Source organism: Adelges cooleyi, unplaced genomic scaffold (assembly GCF_023614345.1).
Source record: "Adelges cooleyi isolate 19-005CV unplaced genomic scaffold, UGA_ACOO_1.1 ACOO_flye_CR_arks_rails_tigmint_CR_PRNA_394, whole genome shotgun sequence".
NCBI lineage: Eukaryota > Metazoa > Arthropoda > Insecta > Hemiptera > Adelgidae > Adelges > Adelges cooleyi.
In genome coordinates, this window is record NW_026096072.1 from 88,448 (window position 1) to 108,213 (window position 19,766).

Here is a 19,766-nt window from a genome sequence, read left to right on the forward strand (position 1 = left end):
ATCGAAATGAAATTATTGCATAAAACGTTTTATACTATGATATGTTATCAAATCATTTTTTTTTTTTTTACAATATATCGATGATAACAATCTATAAATTCAGTGATGCTCAGTTCTGAAACAATAATTTCTCTTAAAGAATTTTTTTTATTTTCTACCAGTGGTCACTCTGAGTTGAGGAAGGTTTTGGTCTGTTTAATTTTTTTAGCAATCATATTGCTCTAATCGGGAGTGGACTGGATCTGGTTTTATCTAATCTGCGATGGCACCGTGTGTTGCGGCTGAGCCGTCGTCTGTGACCTCGGTTGGTCGTTACTATTGATTTGCAAATTTATCTGCGCCGGAGACTTTGCGGCATTGCTGCAGCCGTCTTTGACTAGCGTCCCACTGGCACTCTGGTTGGCGTTGTTGGTACCCTTGTTGGCCGCGCCACCGGATTGGTTGTTGTTGTTGTTGTTGTTGTTGGTAGTGCCGCCACTGGGAATCGTAGTGTTGACGTCGCTCAGGTCCGGGTTGGGATTTTGCCGGGTGGGCAACGTTTGCTGGCGCGAACCCGTGCCGGCCGCGAGCAGTTCCCGCTCCTTGGTGTTCCTCCACTTCATCCTCCGGTTCTGGAACCATATCTTCACCTGCGAGTCCTTGAGCGCCAGCTTGTCGGCCAGTCTTTTCCTGTCGGGTTTGCTGATGTACTTCTGCAGCTGAAACCGCCGTTCCAGGCCTTTGCGCTGCTGATCCGAGAACACCGCGCGGCGCATCATGCCCCTCCTGGGTTTGCCGCGGGACGTGGGCGCGCCGATCCCGGCACCGCCGTTCAGATGGCCGGGATGCGGCACGGCGCCGTGGCCGTGATGCAAGTGGCCGCCGCCCTGTATGTGATGATGGTGTTGATGCGACTGATGGTGGACCGAGTGTATGTGGTGCAACGCCGCGGCCGTGGAATTCTGGATGTGTTGGTGCAGCGAGGGCGACTGGTGGTGACCGCCGCCGCCGCCGCCGTGGCTCTGCATGTGAGCGTGCAGGCTGAGTGCCCCGAGTACACCGTTCGTACCCCTGTTCCCGGCTCTGGCCACGGCCGCCGATCCCGCGGGTTGCGGTGGCGTTATCAGGGAATTCAAATGGGCCGCGGTCATCATGGACGCACCCCCGTCGTTCGCGGATCGACCAGCACTGTCCCCGTAAACGTTAGTGGCGGCATCTCCGGCGGTGACGGCCCAGGGGAATCCGCCGATCCTGCTGTTATGCATCAGCATGTCCTGGTGACGATAATGAACTGCGAATCCGTTGTTGGGGGCCGTCGGTTGTGGCGGTGTCGCGGTTCCTCTGCTATTTGCCGTTTGTCTCCCTGCAAAAACGACAACCATTAGCAAATTATTTACAAGATAATGTTGTAGCGCCGCAACAACATGGATTCCTCTGATAGAGTAAACCACGCTTTGTTAATCAATAAACTGTAGGAAATTGGCTTTGCCTATCCCCTATTATCGTGGTTTATTTTTTTGCTAGGTCATCGAATCATACTTGTTCAATAAAACAATTTTATAAGCGTAATTTCTGGAGTTCCTCAAGGCGATCACCTCTCTCCTCTCCTATTTAATTTATTTATAAATGATGCTGTGTCCTCCATTACACACTCCAATCTCCAACATTCCATTATTTGCTGACGATGCAAAAATGTACAAATCTATTTCTTCCCTTGATGATATTAAACTCCTTCGAAGTGATTTAGCTGCATTTAACGAATGGTGCATTTCAAATGGCCTTTCATTGAATATCGACAAATGTCAAATTGTAACTTACTCCAAAAAGCACAATCCCTCTCATTTTAATTATAATATATGTGACATTAACTTACATCGCCTTTGATTAAATATTTAGGTATTTTATTTGATTCTAAACTATTATTCAATGCTCAGCGATAAAAAATAAAGCCTTAGCCGTATTTGGTATGATAAGAAGAAACTTCTCCAATCATCCGCTCTCAAATGTCTATATACCTTACTAGTCCGTTCCTTATTAGAATACGCTCCATTAATTTGGGACCACAACAATGCAGGACATAATGATCAATGAAAAAGGACAAAATAAAGTCCTCAGATTTATACGTCATAAATGTAATATTCAAAGAATATTGTAAAGTATGAACCACTACAAGTGTCGTACAGAGAAGAGTGAAAAATTCCGGATGGAAAAAGGCCACGTGGTCGCCCTCGGAAGTGGTGGACTGATGTTGTGGGAAAATATTTGTAAGATCTGGGAATGCGGATTAGGAGAGAGATAAGTGAAATGATTTGGTTATGGTGGCGAAAAATCTTGGAGAGTATTAAAAGTCGGAATATGAAAAAATCAGGTGCAGCGTTTTAGAAGTGGTGACATGGCTAAGCAAGGTGAAACTCTTTTCACCACTGCTATTTATTATTGTGCTAGAGAAAATTATACGGAGCAAACAAAATTAATATATTCAATTTTTGCTGTTGGCTTGAATATAACTGGTAATGATAAAGAGAGTATAATTCAAAACACCTCATCTCTTATCATTGAAGAAAAATACATAGGGCTGCCTGTGAATGGTAATAAAACCAAAGTAATGGCACTGATACCAAACAGTTACCGTGACAATAATGTAGTAATTCAAGGACATACATTTGAAAAAGTTACCCAATTTACAGTAAATTTGTATGTAAATATCATTAAAATATGTGTTTAAGTTTTGAGGTGAAACTTGCAAGGAATTTGCGGCCTACAACAAACCGAGCAATCTATGCTTCAAGCCAAACCAAATTAAATATATAAAGTATAATATACAGGGTAATCAATAATTGTAGTTTTACTTTTTGCCAACATTTATGTTATTCTACAATATTCGAATGTTTATCTCTTTATTTTTAATTAAAAATGTTAGTTAAGTATACCACACGTGACCATTTAAGTTTTACCAGTCGACGGAGCTCTAGAAAAAACATAAAAATAAAAAATTGTCCAATACTTTAAAACACCGTAAACTTACGTTGTTTTAAGAGAAAGTGAGTATCTACGTTGAAGTGATTACCCTGTTGGCATAATTTTCGGCTGCAATAATTGGCACAACTCAATTCAGTTGGACGATATTTTTGTGAAAAAAGTGTCAAGTCGCTTTTTGGCTTTTTTGACATTATACGTTAAAACCGTAGAAATGTTTTTATCGTCTCCCGAAAAATCTATACTTTTGACCTTTGTTCTTATGTTCCTTCAATAGCTGCTAACGGTAGTGTTTAACATCGTATAGGTGTACACGCCTATACGATTTCTTTCGAATGTGACTTAGTGAACGTTGTTCCGGTCTCCCCCACCCCCAAAAAAAAAAAAATAATATTCCCAATGATTTTGACCGTGTTTTCTGGACCACCGTGCGGCGGCAGCATCTGCGACGCATCTGTTACTGATTTTTATTATTATCGTTTATCATTATTAAACGCGAAATCACACGTGTATAATATTATTAACTTGCGTCGCTCTCTGTCTCTTTCGATCTCGGTTGTGCGGCCTTTATTGTATTGTTATTATCATTATGCACCGGATACTGGCGCGTTCGTCTCCAATATGTCACCGCCGTGGCGAATGAATTTAATTATTCTTCAACGGCCCCCTTAACGCTAATCGGTCATGTTTGGAGTGTATATGACTGAAGAATAAGTCTGCGTATAATGTATATATTAATTTACCAAAGGCGAGGGGACCCCACAACGTTAGTAGTGCACAGCGTGCGTTTGACAGGACACATATATATATATATACACATACATACATTATACACGGGGGAGAGAAAGAACGGCTAAACTGCTCTTCATCCGTTTATCCGCAACGTAAACAACATGGTTATATTATTTCTTATTTGTCTTGGTTTTTTTTTATATTTTTGTCACGTCAATCCCTTACACGTTTATTTGTACAAAACGACCACCGTTCGATCGAATATAAAAAAAAAACCCTTCTCATTTTCATACAGTTGTCAAGGAATAATATTGTAAATGTAAAATCTCAATAAAAAAAATATTTAATTTTTTTTATTATCTTATTTTTATAATATTATTTTATTTAGCACTTTTCCGTTCGTATATATTTATTAATAATACATTAATAAAACATTTTAAAAAGTATATTGTTCAATTAAACCGTACAATATTTACACGTTTTTTAAGAAAATAAGAACATAACTAGAGCCATAAAAGTGATTGATTTATCTTTAGCGTGTAAGAAAATTTTGCAAGGTTCCTTTTAACACATTCATTATTAATGTGAGAAATGTAAAAGCGTTTGTACGACGTTTCAACTGAAATGCGTGTAATGATATTTATAATTATATATATATTAATCGAAAACCGAATAATTATGGATAACAGCTAAATTAGTGGTGTTTAAAAAATTATAGTCATTGGAAAATAGTTAGGTTAACAATAGCTGGAAAAAAGGTTACATGATCAGTATACAACTAATACTTTATAAGTGATATGATGTATTTATCAAAAATTGGACCTATTTACCATGGTAAACATTTATTTTACATTTTTTTGTGATATGTTTATGACTATATTATACTAAATTATTTTTTAAGTTTAATTCTTTACCATTATAATTTAAAAAAACAAAAAAAAACCATACGAGTTTTAAAGTTATAACATTTACTGGTTATAATTTGTTATGCCTCCACACGTCAGTAAGTGGAAATTTGTCAGTAGTTAGAACTCATATGTGGATACATGACATATTGAACAAAGAAAAAATTCGGGACTACAATTTTTTAATTTTTATGTACTAGTTAAATCGTACGCAATCGGGTTCTACACAATTTTTTTTTTATTTTTCTAAAAGGTCGTCAATAAGACCATTTATTTATTTTTAGATAATTATGTAAAGAAAATATTTTATACCATATTAATATCGGGATTTTATTGATAAGATTGGCGTTTGGTAACTAGTGTGAAGATAGTTAAGCTTAGCTTTTTTAAAAAAAATAATAATAATAATAATGAGAGTAAAACCCCTTCTTTGTGTATTTAAATTGTACGCATTGAAATTGTATTTTTTACAACAAAATATAATAGGATATGTATTTTTTTAAACTATTATATTAACAGTCACGGACTAAAACCGTTTTGACACAAAACTCATATCATTATCAACATGACTGTCGGTTATTATTTTCAAACCAATGTTTTTAGTGTTATACACAACAATAATGATCAATCTTATTATCAAAATTGCAAGTTAATTATTTGTGTGTTTTGTTTTTTGATATTTAGGTACATGTTTATTGTTTAAAAAAGTTATTGAAACTTGTATTACGATATAGAAATTTCGTTTTTGTTTCTTAAAGTCATAAGCTAAATATTTTTAAGTTGATGTATTAATTACATATACATTTATTACTAGATATTGATTTTTATAAAAAGATTCCGAATCAATGATACTTAAATACTTATAGTTATTATATTTTTTTAATTTGAATTATTTAAGTGTGATATTATTTGAAATATATTTTTTTTTGTTATAAGTATTAAAACCTAGTCCTTTAGTTAAAGGGTTTTATTAAATTATATAATTAATTATTGTTCGTTAGGATTATGTGCCCATGTTGCTAAAATGTAGAGTTATTATTTTAAAATTGATATGATAATTACTACTATCGTTAATGAGTTAGTAAATCTAATTAATTTTATATACAAATGTACAATTAGGTGATGTTAAATAACATCATGATTTGAGTGCTTTTATGGGTTCAATATGTATTGTTTTTTTATGCTAGGTCGGTATTACTAACGTGAAAAAAATTTCTCACTGGTATGACATTTGATTTATTTTGTTTTTCAAAAAAAAAAGGTTTCGTCTAGTATTTGATTTGTGATTTTTCTGTCGAATGTTTGCCGAAATCGGCTCCCCCCAAAACACACAGAACCTATTGGCACGTATTATAACCATCTGGACGGAATGACTTGGCTTTTGAGAACCAAAAACGTTCTGAAGGATATAACTCTACTAATCCAATAGCATATGTTTTTTTTTTTTTATTGGCCTCCCCTAATTTTTTTCGGTTCTTAGATCCGTCCCATGTCTCGGGAGGAGGGAATGTGGGGGAGGGGGGGGGGTTGGACAAGACTCGAAATATATTATTATAATTTTTTTTTTTTTTTGTTTTGTACGGCAAGTGCGCGCAGTGCAGTGCAGAACTACACCCTTTTACAGCCCCGGCGGCAGCGGTGGTGCACGTGCCACGCGCTTGTGCAATTGACGCTCGTTCGGTTGCCTTTAACGGGCGCATCTCGCGCGTCAAAAACACACACCGCGGCGGCAGTACATTATACTTATCAATCTTATTATTAAATTTTCCACCCCGGACCGAGCGCGCGCGCGATGACCATTAATTATACTATTATTTCATATATATATATATATATATATATATATATACATATATCGTGTAAGTCTGACGAATTTTCGTTGTTAGTGCGTAGATTAATCACGCAAACTTATGCCGCCGCTCTCTCGAACCGGTCGGTGTAATTAATAACGCGAAAGTTTTTGCGAAAAAGTTCCATCGAATCCGCGAACCGTCTAATCTGCGTGCAGGTCGTACATCGTCATAATTATTAACAGATCGTGTATTCGACGACGAACACTCCACCCACCGCGTGGTGGCGAACGGTAAAACGATTTTACGAAACAAGCGAAAAGGCCAAATGCGCAGTGTGTGCGGAATCGAAAAAATTACATTTTGAGGCGCTCAGATGCCAAACCGCGATTAACTGCACTTTTTTCGAAATTGCGAATAACACCACGGTCGGATTACGAAAGTGTACAATTTTCAGTGGCCAAGATAAATAACTCCGTGGTCGAATTTTTCACCACTAGAGTGCGCTAAGAAAACTGGCAATTGTGTACTTACATACATTGTTTCAAATAACTTTAACTGCCTGTCCCGAAAAATTGCATTTTATCGGTGTTAATCGGTTTGGCATCTGAGCGCTTCGCTTATCGGTTGTAATATTATCACATTGCCGTATGAAATTTGAATATTTATCTAACGATCTGTATAGTTGACAAGCAGTATAATATACTGTGCAGTATTCGACGACTTATAGAAAAAGTGATATTTAATGTGGTCACACTGTTGCTCGTCTTCTTGATTACAGCTATTTTTTTTTTATTGAGATTCTGTATATTACAATTTATCTCGACACTTACATAAAATTTAACAATAAATGAGTGGCTAAAAGATATATACAAAATTAAAACAAAACTTAACAAAATGCATTAAATAGCAAAACCAGCCTCGATAATAAAGGAATTAATGTGTAGGATGGGAGGTTCGGAATTAAAATTGAGCATAGAATGGATATTAAAAGGAATGTTTAAAGTTCTAAAGAAATTAGCTAAACTATCGCGTTCAGGTGACAAAGAGGGACGATTAAAACGTATATGAGGAAGATCGCAAATAGACTACTCAACGTGAAGAGTACACATAGGGGAGTCGTTTAGATCTAATTTGTAGGCGTGGGAAAGTAACATACAATGACCGATGCGTAAACGATTAAAGCGTACGATCGTAGACCTAGGTAAGTTTAAATTCTCAAACCAGATTTTATTGAGAATATTAGGGACAATAACTTTGAATGTAGAAGCAAAGTTTGCAGGTAGGTTATTCCAATAAGAGGACCAAACAATTTACAACGTGACGTCGTAAGATGGGGTGAAATCAGACCAAGGGATTAAGGTGGAAGGAGGAATTGTTAAATTTGAAGAAGATTTGGCCAGACCATCCGCCACCTCATTACCATAGATCCCGACATGACCAGGGACGCAGAGAAATTGAACGGTGAAGTTGGATTGGTACAATTGAAAAATAATGGTTTTAATACGAAGAGTTATTGGAGAAAGACGGGAATTAAAAGAGTTAGATTTAAGAGATAAAATACAGGACAAAGAGTCAGAAGCAATTAGGTACTTGTTTGAGGGCAAGGAGGAGAATAATATGAGAGCTTCTAGAATGGCAAAACATTCAGCTGTAAAGGAAGAGGCGGAGGAAGGAAGGTTACCGGTAAATAAAATATGTAACTTAGGAAGGAAAATAGAATAGCCGGCAGATAGCGGGGAGACAGAGCCGTCGGCGTAGATGGTAATACAATTTGAGAGAACTGAATCCAGAAATTCGGAGAAAAGATAATTAACTACATTAGGATAGGTGGATTTGAGGTCCACTAGGGAGGAATATAGCATGAAATTATGAATGTGAATTTGGGGAACATAAAGAAGAGAATCGTATGTATGTTCGTAGAGAGGGTGTTTATTGAAATTTAAGATGTATTGTTGGAAAGAAGAAATGGAGTTTGTAGTCAAAGAAAGAACAGGAAGTGATAATTTCAGCTCTATATTATAATATTGTTTTCCTTTGTAAATACCTGACGCGTTTTGCATAGATGCCGGCGACGGGGGTGTGGTACAGCACGAGGTATCGCTGCCGGGTTGCCTTTCGTTGGTTTTCTCCTTAACGCCGTTTGCGTTGGCGGCCGCGGCCACAGCAATAGCCAACAGAGCCGAACTGCTGTGGTTTACCCGAACAGTTTGCTGCTGCTGCTGCTGCTGTTGCTGTTGTTGTTGGTTAGGTCTCCTCGCGATGGGTTTGGCTATGATCGCAGACGCCGGTGTCGTTTCGGGTGTCGCGTGGTAATGTTGGTAGTACTGCAGGGCACCGTCGATGCCTAGATATAACCAGAAAATATAACAGTTAATTATTAAATAAAAAGCAACAAGTTTGGGGGGGGGGGGGAAACAATCTAAACCAGCGTAGTTTGAAACCAAGACGTACAGTATAATTCAGTACCGGAAGATGTTATAACAAAGTCGGGTGAAAGCGGTAATTACTAAACCTAAAAGTGATATCATCACAATCAAACGCCTCGATGCGAATCTGTGAATAGTAAAAAATCCAGCACGGTATAAACCAGTACAGTCAAAATCGAGCACAATCCAAACCAGCACAGTAATAAATTACTAATATTAGACCGTATCGTTAATAATTTCAAGTTAACAAACCTAGTACAGTGGGGTTGGGGCATAGTGGGAACGGGGAGGTCACCGGTCTACAGGAAATTATTATAACTGAAAGTGATAAAATCACTTTTTAATAAACGCTTCGATGCGAATCAGTGGATAGTAATTGACCGAAAGTGATAAATTACGGTAAATGAGTAATTTTTCCTTTATTTTTGACTATAATAAAAACCATAATAATTTATAGTTTATATTTAAATTATTCTTGTATTTCGGCCGACATTTGAAATTGACCTTTTTTGATTTTTTGAATTCACACAAGCATATTGTATACATAATAATGCAATAGAGCACAATATACAGCATGGCAAAATTGTATTAGAAAAGGTGTGGATCAAACCGGCAATGGAAAAACTGCGTTTAAGTTTATGAACGAGTGCTGCGAGTGTAAATAAGGTCAAGTTATAATTCTTGTCAAATGGATGTTTCTATAAATACCGCGATGCAAGAAGAATGACCATATCTGTTGAGAGAATTATGTTTATTTTTTTGTTCAAGCGAAATTTAAACGAAGGTCGTCGTTGTATTTCTGTAAGCATTTCGAGATGACACAGTTTTAAATCTGGTCGAGCTGTTGACGAATAAAATGTTACATTTTATATGTTTACAACAGCTATTGGAATTACAACGACGACACTGCAAATTTCTCTGAAAACACTTCAACTCATCCTTTAATAACACTTATCTTCCTGATTTCAACAAGACTGCAGTCAATAACAGTTATTATAAAGTCGCGGTACGTTTAAAATTTAACAAGTTTGAAACATGGACGAGATACTCTACAAAATTATATTGGAAAATAAAAAATATGTCATTGCTTCAAAATTACTACACTACTTTCGAAAGTACCTACTACGTTACTGTTTGTTAGCAGTGAAAACATAATTATTTATTTTATATTGAAATTAATTATTTTGATTTAATATGCGTTTTAATATTGAGTTATTCTACCAACTGAAAAACTAAAGACCATTTTTTTTTTTAAACTAATATTACATACATACAGGGTGATTCATTAAAGATAAAACGCGCACATTCTCTTCAAATAATTGCAATTTTGTAGTTCTACTTTCGCAGTTCTTTCTTTACAACTGTGTGCAAAAACAAATAGTACTACACTCCAAGTTCTCTTCCATCCACTAGTTGTTCTTAATTTAACTAATTAGTTGAGTATATAGGTTACCATTTAAGATGCATACATACATTCAAATGTATATACACACATATTATTTTATTGTTTTTGCATTATTTTGATTGTACTGAACTTTACCAGTACTTTTTGCTCTTTAGGGCTTTTGTAGTATAAATAAATAGAGATTCAGATAGAGTTGTAAAAAATACTAAAAAAAAAAAAAATGGTAAATCTTTCAACACTGTTAAATACCATAAACTGAATAGCGTCTCCAAAAAGGAAAACTGCACAATGGAAATTATTTCGATAGGAAACGGTTGGCCTTGTCGTTAAATTAATAGCCTTAACTTAATATACATTTTTTTTTTGTCTACGCAGAATTAAAAACCACCATATGAACAACACGTTGAAAACCGTGCAAGCACAGTAAACATAAATATTTTAGCCGAATCCCTTTTTGTGAACGCGTGCCAGAGAATTTGTATAATAATAATATTAGCCGGAGTACGCATAATGGGTAGAACATGCAATTCGTCGGCGTTCTAATATTACACTCCAGTGTTGTTTCCGAAAATTCTCAGACAGTATAGTTTTGTATATATATATATATATATATATATATATATATATATATATATATATATATACACATACATATTATATTTGTACAGGCTTTAATCGTTCGGGGAACAAACGTTTGACTCCATTGCCGTTGTCGTTGACCGCACAAATTGTAATTCTATACACTTGTATTTATCGCCATTAGCCGTGGTAATAACAGTGTAGTAATAATAAGTAACGATACCGCTCTGCGGTAGCTTAAGTAGTATCTTGTTACCATACATACAGTATGAAACGCCTTTATTTGCCTCTGCTTTTAAGTGCCCAACAATCGTATAATAAGTTATCCGTTTCGGCCTCACCCACCCCGACCCGAGCGTAGTCCTGCGAGTGACGTATCGTAAATCTTCCCCTTTCACGTTCATCCCCTATCCTCGAGCTCCCTGCCCCTCGGTTCACCCTGTCCTTTCACACGCCACCGGGCCGCCTCCGTTCGCTATAATATTGTTATTATTATTGTTATTATTATTATCGTTATACGCTATTATACAGTACCTATCTGTTTTTTTTTTTATTATTATTGCCTGCGCCTTTTATAATACGTTGGTACAAAAAAAAAAGCTATCGTTGAAAACGCACGCCAAGTACAAAACTAAGATGTTTTACCTAACTCTTCAGTTGCAAGAAAATATCTCTGAAAATATTTAAATTTTTTGCGAATTTTTTTCCCCCTATAGTTGTAAGTAAATAGTTTACTACATGTTTCAAAACTTAGACGGTTTTTATCTTCATCCCTTATGTCTACTTTTAGGTACACATTTTACTACATTTTTCAATTTTTTTATCGCCAATCCTTAAAAGCTGAAAAAAGGGGTAATTTTTTTTTTTTTAATAGCAACATATGTTTTTAATTACATACACTTGTAAACGAAAAATCAAAAAAATATGTTAGCGTTTGAATTTCGAATTTTCATGAATTTGTTCATTTGTTATGACTTTAGAAAGATTTGATTTTTTTACTGTATTTCTTAATATTTTCAATCGTTACTACAAAGACGAGTAGTTTCATTACAACATATGAAAATAATTTGACGTGTTACCGTACTCTGTACTGTAATTTTTTCAAAATATTTTTATAGTGACTTCCTAATTGTTAGAATTTTATCGCCAATTGGACAATGCGAACATTAATATGAATTTTATGTGCTACCGGGTTTGGAGTCTTTTCAAACATTTCCACTGTTTTCGGCCGAGCGAGCTATCTGTTTTCATATTATAGTCTGTGGTATTGTTTTTACCATTTGTTTTTATTTTTGTTTCTGCACAACGATAATAGCTTCTAAAATGCTGAACCGGTTTCTTCGTGTAGCAATTCTATAGATCAGAAATCATACCTGAAGGGTTTTTTATTGGGGCCAAAATTAAAAAAAAAAATCACCCTTCGCCTTCAAAAAAGTCGAATTAGTTCCGAATGTGTAAGTAAATATTCTTTAAACCTCGTAGTACTACCGTTAAACGTTGACATTTTTGTATTATTTCGCTTTTTTAGGTAAAGTTTTAGGGATTAAGGTCTGACAGTTATAGGCGGACGATCGACCCTAATCGTATCTTAAATACTAACACTACGTTTTTAAGCAAATTATTGTCATGGAGTACAAAGACTTTTATCGATATTTGTATTTCTATCTTACCGGTACCATAGCACCGAAGCGTTTATTTGAAAGTGATTTGATCACTTTCAGTTGTAATAACTCATATTATAGACTTGTGACCTATATCGCCCCAGTATGATTTGTCGCCACTATGCCCCGACCCCGGTGTTCTGGCTTTTTTTTTTTGACACGGTATAAGATATTATACATTTGGGATGAACAATTTAAGGTATTTTAGCAGTGTCAGATTTGTCTTAGGTCCGTTTGAGGTTAGATTTCGATTAGTTAGGTTGGATTTGGATTGGTCAGGCTCCAACTATTGATGGACAAATTCCTTATTTAAATAAACATTTTTAGTTACAGAAAAGGACATATTAAAGACAGAATAAAGCATAATGTGCTTTGTTTTGCACACTCCACGTGAAGGGCAAAGATGGTAAAGCAGGGAGGGAGGGGGAGTCAGTGTGAGCTTATCGAGAGAAGTGATAAAATACTGAGAAATAAGTGTTATGTACTACAATGAACCGCAAAACCATGTCAATGATACAATGTTTTACCGTGGAGCGATTAATAAAAAAACGATTTATAGTCGTTTTTGGACTAAGAAGGTTCAATTGAATGAGAACAAATAATAATAATCTTACCTTGTGGCGAAGCAGCGGCCGCCGCGGCAGCCGCTGCGGTTATCCTCAAGAAGGCGGCTGAAGCTAAGTGCTGCTGAGGCGGCGGTGGTACATAACTTCCCGTGCTGCTAGAATTACTCGCACTGCTACTGCTCCTGCAGTCACCCAAAATGGCGTTCACGCTGAAAGTGATCTTCCTTTCTTCTTGTCCGTGTCGAGTGCTCGAACAGTGTTGTTCCATTACCGTTTCGTCTATCAACACATGCATCAATAACAATAATATTAATACATGTTGGTCCGTTTATCGCAATACACTAAAATGATCAACAAACAACTACTTTGTAGCTCTCCTCTAGGAGACATTTTAGATAATGTTATTGTTGTTATACGTTAGACAACGTGTAATATTTTTTAAGTTGTTATTTTTTTTTATAATTTTATTGTTATTAGTTAGCACGAATTTGGGTAAATTTTCAAACAATATAGTTTCAGCCACGAAACAAGTGCAGTCAAGCGGTGCATCGATAACATTACCGGCAGCCTCATCCCCAGCAGTTTATACTTTTAAATGACTCAAGAAGTAGGATTTATCCATAACTGATTTCATACCCAACATTTCTGAAGTGTATTACATAATTCTGCTGTCCATAGGTAAATCTAATGCAAGGTGATTGGTAGGATCGGCCTGCCAGGGCGGGGCTAGTTAACACAATACGTGGAGTTTGCTGTGGAAAATACTACTATAAAGTTGCAGGTATATTTTCAAACAGTAAACAAACCCATCTATTTCATGTAAGGTCTATGAGCTTAAAATTATTAAAAATGGTAACATTTATATTTAATGAACTTTTTAAATGAAGAACGATTTGCTGAAAGTGTTGACTGGTCGATTTTTTATAATTACTTTTAGAGCTACTAAAGTTTAACATTCAGAATTGGTGGTAAAAACAATACTACTCTCCACCCTCGTTTCCGTCCTAAACTTTTCACTTTAATACATCAATATGTATTTAATACTTAAGTAGTGTTTTCATTTATTCTTTTTCAAACTTTTATTAGTTATTAGTTATTCCAAATTTTGTAGGTATATTTTCAAACAGTATACAAACCTTATGTGACAACAACCTAACGAACTTATTAAATGGTAATGTTTATTTTTAATTTACTTTTTAAATTAAGAATGATTCGCTGAAAGTGTTGACCGGTCCATAATAACGTTTTGTATAATTTATTACTGATGTTTAAAATTTAGAATTGGTGTGTAGGATGCGCGAGTGTAATGGGGGCAAATAAAAATAATACTACAGTCCCCTCCTACCGTCCTAAATTTTTAACTTTCAATTTATTAATAATAATGATATTTATTTATTTTTTAAAGATTTATCTATATATTTTATCCTTTTTTTTTTTAATTTCAAACATTTTACTAAACATTTTTACTGGTAGATACAGTTTCAAATCATTATTTTTAACTTTAAGCAATATAGTCCATATTGAAATCAGCATATTGACCACTTTATTTTTTATTGTTACTTATTTGTTAGCGCGTTATAAGCATTTGAAAAATGTACAATCTTAATTGCCAAAAAAAGTATCGCCTACAGATTGTAATGTATACACAACTTTAGAAGAGACCCAAGTGCAAAAATTACAATAAAATAAGTTAAGTACCTTAACTTACATTATAATAATAGCTTTTTAGTGGTTTATTGTGTATTGTGAGCGGTTATTTTTTAAGTATTTCAAAATAGGAATAGAAAAATTCCTTGTTGGAAGGGTTCCAGACAAGATGGCTCTCAAATACTCTACTGCAGTTATAATTGGGTCATTCCATGCCAAACTATAACGAGTTATACATTTTATAAATTATGGTTTGATATTTTTTTTTTGCAATACCCTATTAATAAATAACCTACTAACAGTTTTATTTTGTTTTTCAATTTATATGGTTTTCAAGGGAAAACGAATATTTAAAAGCCTACTTTTCTTAGATTGATAATTTAAAAAAAATAGATAAACTGTTTGCCAACGATGGGACTATTTAAATGGTCAACAATTGCCGACACCGATTTTTAAAGAAATAAATTATTACTTTTATTAAATTTTACATTCCAAAATTTTAATGTAACTATGCTTATTAAGAAATTAAGCAAAACCTTTCTAAATAAGTGAAAATAACTAAATTTTTAAAAAAATTCAATATTAACATATATTTTTGTTTTTTTCTTCAAAATTAACGAAAAGTAAGTACAATTTAATCAAATTATTGTAGAATTTTTTGGAAGGAGTGACAGAGTCAATCAGGCCTTCCCTTTCATAAGATAATTTTTTTAAATCCACCAAAACCTAAATTAAGTTCGTCAAATTATTTACAAATAAATGCACTATAATGGCATAGGTAAGTTGGAAAGGTAAAGTGAAGTTACTGTTGTACAGGGTGGTTTTGTTAAGTGATCCGCTTAATATCTTGTTGGGGTTAGTTATTAAATTGTTTTATTTTTTCATAGTGTTTTTGTACAATGTGATATCAAATAATCATACAATTTTATGTTCTTATTCCCCTTCTATATTAAATAATTATGAAACTTGGTAACATAAGATACATTTTTGTTAACTATTTGAATTGAAAACGTTTTACTAAATAACTTTTAAATGGTCGATAACCAGTTTAGGGTGATTATTTTTATCATGATTTTGGCATATATAAATGGTGTCAACAAAGTTTTATGTATTTAAATTTAAATACAAACATTTAATGTTCTGCTATTGCTTTTTATTTAAAGAGAATTGTCTATTGGGTTTCATTTTTCTTTGGGCAATTTTAATTTAACAAGAGTAACGACAGTACATAAAAGCAAAATTTGACTCCAAACTTTCTTTCAATGATCATGTACCTACATTTTATTAGGAATAAAGCACATTTTAACATTTTAGAAAGCCATTGCAAACAAACAGATTGATGAGAATTAAAAACTCTAAAGCTAACATTTTTTTTTTAATATTTTGTCTACATGTTTGTGGAGTTGAAAACATATGTTCCTGTTTGAAAACAACAAAGTCCATACCTCTTTTACGTATGATGGATGAAGGTAAAAATTGTCTAAGTATTTAAATAAATAGTAATATATCAATATATGAACCATATACATCCATATTTTCCGAAAAAAGGAGCGTCTTACAGGAGACCCTAAGTACCTCCGAATCGCAAATAGATAATGTGTTTTGTAGTAGATTTATACCTATAATTATTAAAAAAAATTTTATAAGACACTAAACATGTTTTTTGAAAAATACAACACAACACTTTCTATCAGTATTGGAAGTAATCGATTACAACAATTTAATCGTGATTAAATTAATCATTAATCATCGAATATAAAATTATTACATTAACCGTTATATTGTAATCATAAAATTATTAAAAATGTAATTTAGATAAATAATTTTAAAATTTCAAAAAATCAATTATTTTATCTGAACTATGTTGAAATGATATTTCAACAATATGCACATGAAATACAATTCAAATAGAATGTATTTCTGGAAAACGCTACCTAAATGCTTTCTTTGATGTCTTTATACTTGCTTACAATTATGATTAATGTAACCATGATTATAATATCACATGATTACAGTAATCATACCTACATGATTACTTTTCTGACTATGTTTACATTAATCTAACACTATAATTACTGATTACAGTTATCATTAATCGTAAATGAGATTACAATTTGCCCAACACTGCTTTCCATGCGACGTTCCTGTCGACCTATATGTTATTGCATTTTATTGTCGTTACAGTTGTATGTATTTATTATACAGCTGTCCTTGTTAAATATTTGAAATTTTTTAATTAAAAAACTGTATCAATTTTGAAAATGTTCATAATTTCCGAGAAAACGAGTGTCTCGTGTGAGAGATGGACCACCCACCCACCTTGTATTGCTGAGATACTTTATGTATATATTTTACGAAAAATACTCGAAACTGGAATTTATTCTCTTGGCAATAAAACATTATCACGATAAACTCTCACCGTTTTGTTCGTCGGTACTGCTAGCCGTACTGCTGCTGGTCGTACTGGCCGTCCTTCTCCTGGGAACGGTCCTCTTCCTCCTTCTGGCTTTACCGCCGCCGTCGTCGCCGTCGCCGTCGCCGTCGCCGCAGTGGTCTTGGTCTTTTCCCAAAGACTTGGGGCCGTCGGTTTCGATGCCGTCGCCATCGTCGTCGTTATTGTTGTTGCACGTTATCAATAGGTTGTGTATCAGAAACGACGTGGAAGACGTTCGGTACCGGTTCTCGTACTGTTGCAACTTGGTAGGCGGAACCGGGTTGTCCGCCGAGTTCTGGTTGTCACCTCTCTGTTCGCCCAATATACGACCTCCTTGGTCATCTTCGACCGTTTGCACCGGTGACCCCGCCGGCGTGGACGCGATCAGGGTGGCCGGCAGCATGGCAGGATGGCCAACCGAACGGATCTAAAAAACCGAGTACAACACATCAATGGCATCGGGCGAATCTTCCGCGAACCGCTTAGACGTTATTCATTTTTTTTAATTTTTTTTTTTTTATTTAAAACAATACAATCAATTTACAATCTGTTGGACTAAAACGACGAGCGAATCTGATGAAAAAATCGTTTATATTGTAAACACACACACACACGAATGATCTGAATATCATCACGGGGCTGTTCAACATTTTACTTTTAATAATTTAGAACAAAACAAAAGGCAGGACAAATGCTTGACAAAAGGATTTTGATAGTCGTTCTCGATACGCCATGGAGTCACACCGCTAAAGAGTGTCTTAGACTAAAAGATAGGAACGCTTGAAGAGGACGACTTGCGGAAGGTTTGGCAAGAAATTAGGCATAGAAATTAGGACTTTGCGGTTAACACATAATGTGGATTTAAGAATCGGTCCAAGCAAAATAAAGTCGTTATTACAGTCGTTAAATACACACATATCAATCGTATTATAATAACTATCACACGGTAATATTATATAATCGCAAAATAATAGAACACACGGCGTGCCGCAATATCCTAATGATACATCTGGTTATATTACGCCGCTACGCTTTATATTATTACAGCGATTGTAATTTAACTACATACACGTGAACCGTGGATCTAGGATAAGACACCAACTTTAAAAAAAGGTTCTATCCAAAATTTTCACAAAATTGCTATTATTTCGCAAGAGGATACGGGGTGTCTTGTCCTTAAAAAAAAAAAAAATCGGTTCGCATAAATATAATTTATATATTTTCTTTTAAATTTCGCCACACTCACTTTTTTGTCGAATCGCACTTTGAATACGACGATGACGATGACGATGATGACCGCAGGTAATTGAATAATTTAATTTAAGTACACATTCCGCAAGACTCTCGGATCGCACGGGCCGCCGATTGGACAACAATACCCGTCGTCATAATGGCCGGCAATCGACGGTTGTTATTACCAATGTAATTATGATTGTTATTAGCGTTGTAGTAACGTTGCGGATGCCGTTATAAAGGCACGTCAACGACTCGGTGTCGTCGAGGAGTTCGTACCGTACTGAAGCCGTAAGGGACGTTTTGCCAGAGGGATGCTAGGAGTACACGCGACGGCGCTTAACGCCAAACCACCCACCCCGTCCGTTTGTCCGTCTCCGTCCAACCCTCATTGTTCCTCCCTTATCCTTTTGGGGTTCTTTTGTTTTGTTTTTTTTTTTTTTTCCACCCCCAAAAGGGACTGTCAGCTGCAGCTACACACAACGGGCACTGCGATAATTTCCCGACGGCCATCGCGATGGGCGGAGCCGCACGTTTCGCCCTTAAACACACACACATCTCTTTCCCTTAACCTTATCCTTACGTCTCATCCCGCCACCCCCCCTTGCCCTTTGTTTGTTTGTCGTGTTACGTCGTACACCGACAATACGGTTTATACGAACAAACGGTCAACAATAGTACTATTACTGTTATTACTGTTTGTCGGCACCGAATGCGAATATAAAACACATCTTCCGTACCTACCCCCCCCCCCCCCCCCATAAAAGGGTTATACCGGTTTCATGACGCAGACGTTGTTTCTATGGACATAATAATATTATTGTCTTAACTAAAAAGTTTCAAACGAAATATCCGTTATTGTATTATTATTATATTTAACGACCGGCGACAATAATTACTATCCGAGTTTAAAACATTATTAATGGGCGACTGTTAATATTCAAATGGCGACCCTACCGCAGTGTTAAATACTTATTATTATGTAAAGTTTAACGTTTAAGGCGGAAACAAAGGTGGAGAGTAGTATTGTTTTTATCTGCGCGCACAATATACACTCTATACCACTGAACTCTCGGTTATGGATTAGTCGACATTTTTCAGTAAATTATTCTTAATTTTAAAAGTTAATCAAATATAAATGTTACCGTTCGATGATTTTAAGCTCATATGGTTTTACCCATAAGGGATGGGTTTGCATACTGTGTGAAAATATACCTACAGAAATCGAGCTAACTAATAACTAACAAAAGTGGGAAAAAGAATAATTTAAAAACAGACCAATATCTTTTAATATACTGGCTGGCTCATAGTTAACCTATCACCAGGGTCAGCACCTAAAGGGCCCCAAAAAAAAATTGTATTTGTACATTTATACAATTTTATAGTGGGAGTTCCATCTTACCTATAGTGTTATTTGGCTATGCCTTGGC

At 35.2% G+C, this 19,766-nt stretch overlaps 2 protein-coding genes across 2 annotated transcripts; both read right to left on the reverse strand.

Annotated features, from left to right (window-relative positions):
• Positions 1–248: 248 nt before the first annotated feature.
• Positions 249–1,130, reverse strand: LOC126841567 (homeobox protein LOX10-like). Its single transcript, XM_050578148.1, has one exon. The coding sequence runs from the start codon at positions 1,128–1,130 to the stop codon at positions 249–251; it is 882 nt and encodes a 293-aa protein (XP_050434105.1).
• An 11,601-nt stretch (positions 1,131–12,731) lies between these two features.
• Positions 12,732–18,574, reverse strand: LOC126841568 (uncharacterized). The gene is made up of 4 exons (XM_050578150.1): positions 18,350–18,574; positions 17,089–17,530; positions 13,071–13,301; positions 12,732–12,760 (listed from the first exon to the last, which is right to left on the reverse strand). Exons 2-4 carry the CDS (start codon positions 17,504–17,506, stop codon positions 12,732–12,734), a joined length of 678 nt encoding a protein of 225 aa, XP_050434107.1. The 5' UTR covers positions 17,507–17,530; positions 18,350–18,574.
• Positions 18,575–19,766: the final 1,192 nt, after the last annotated feature.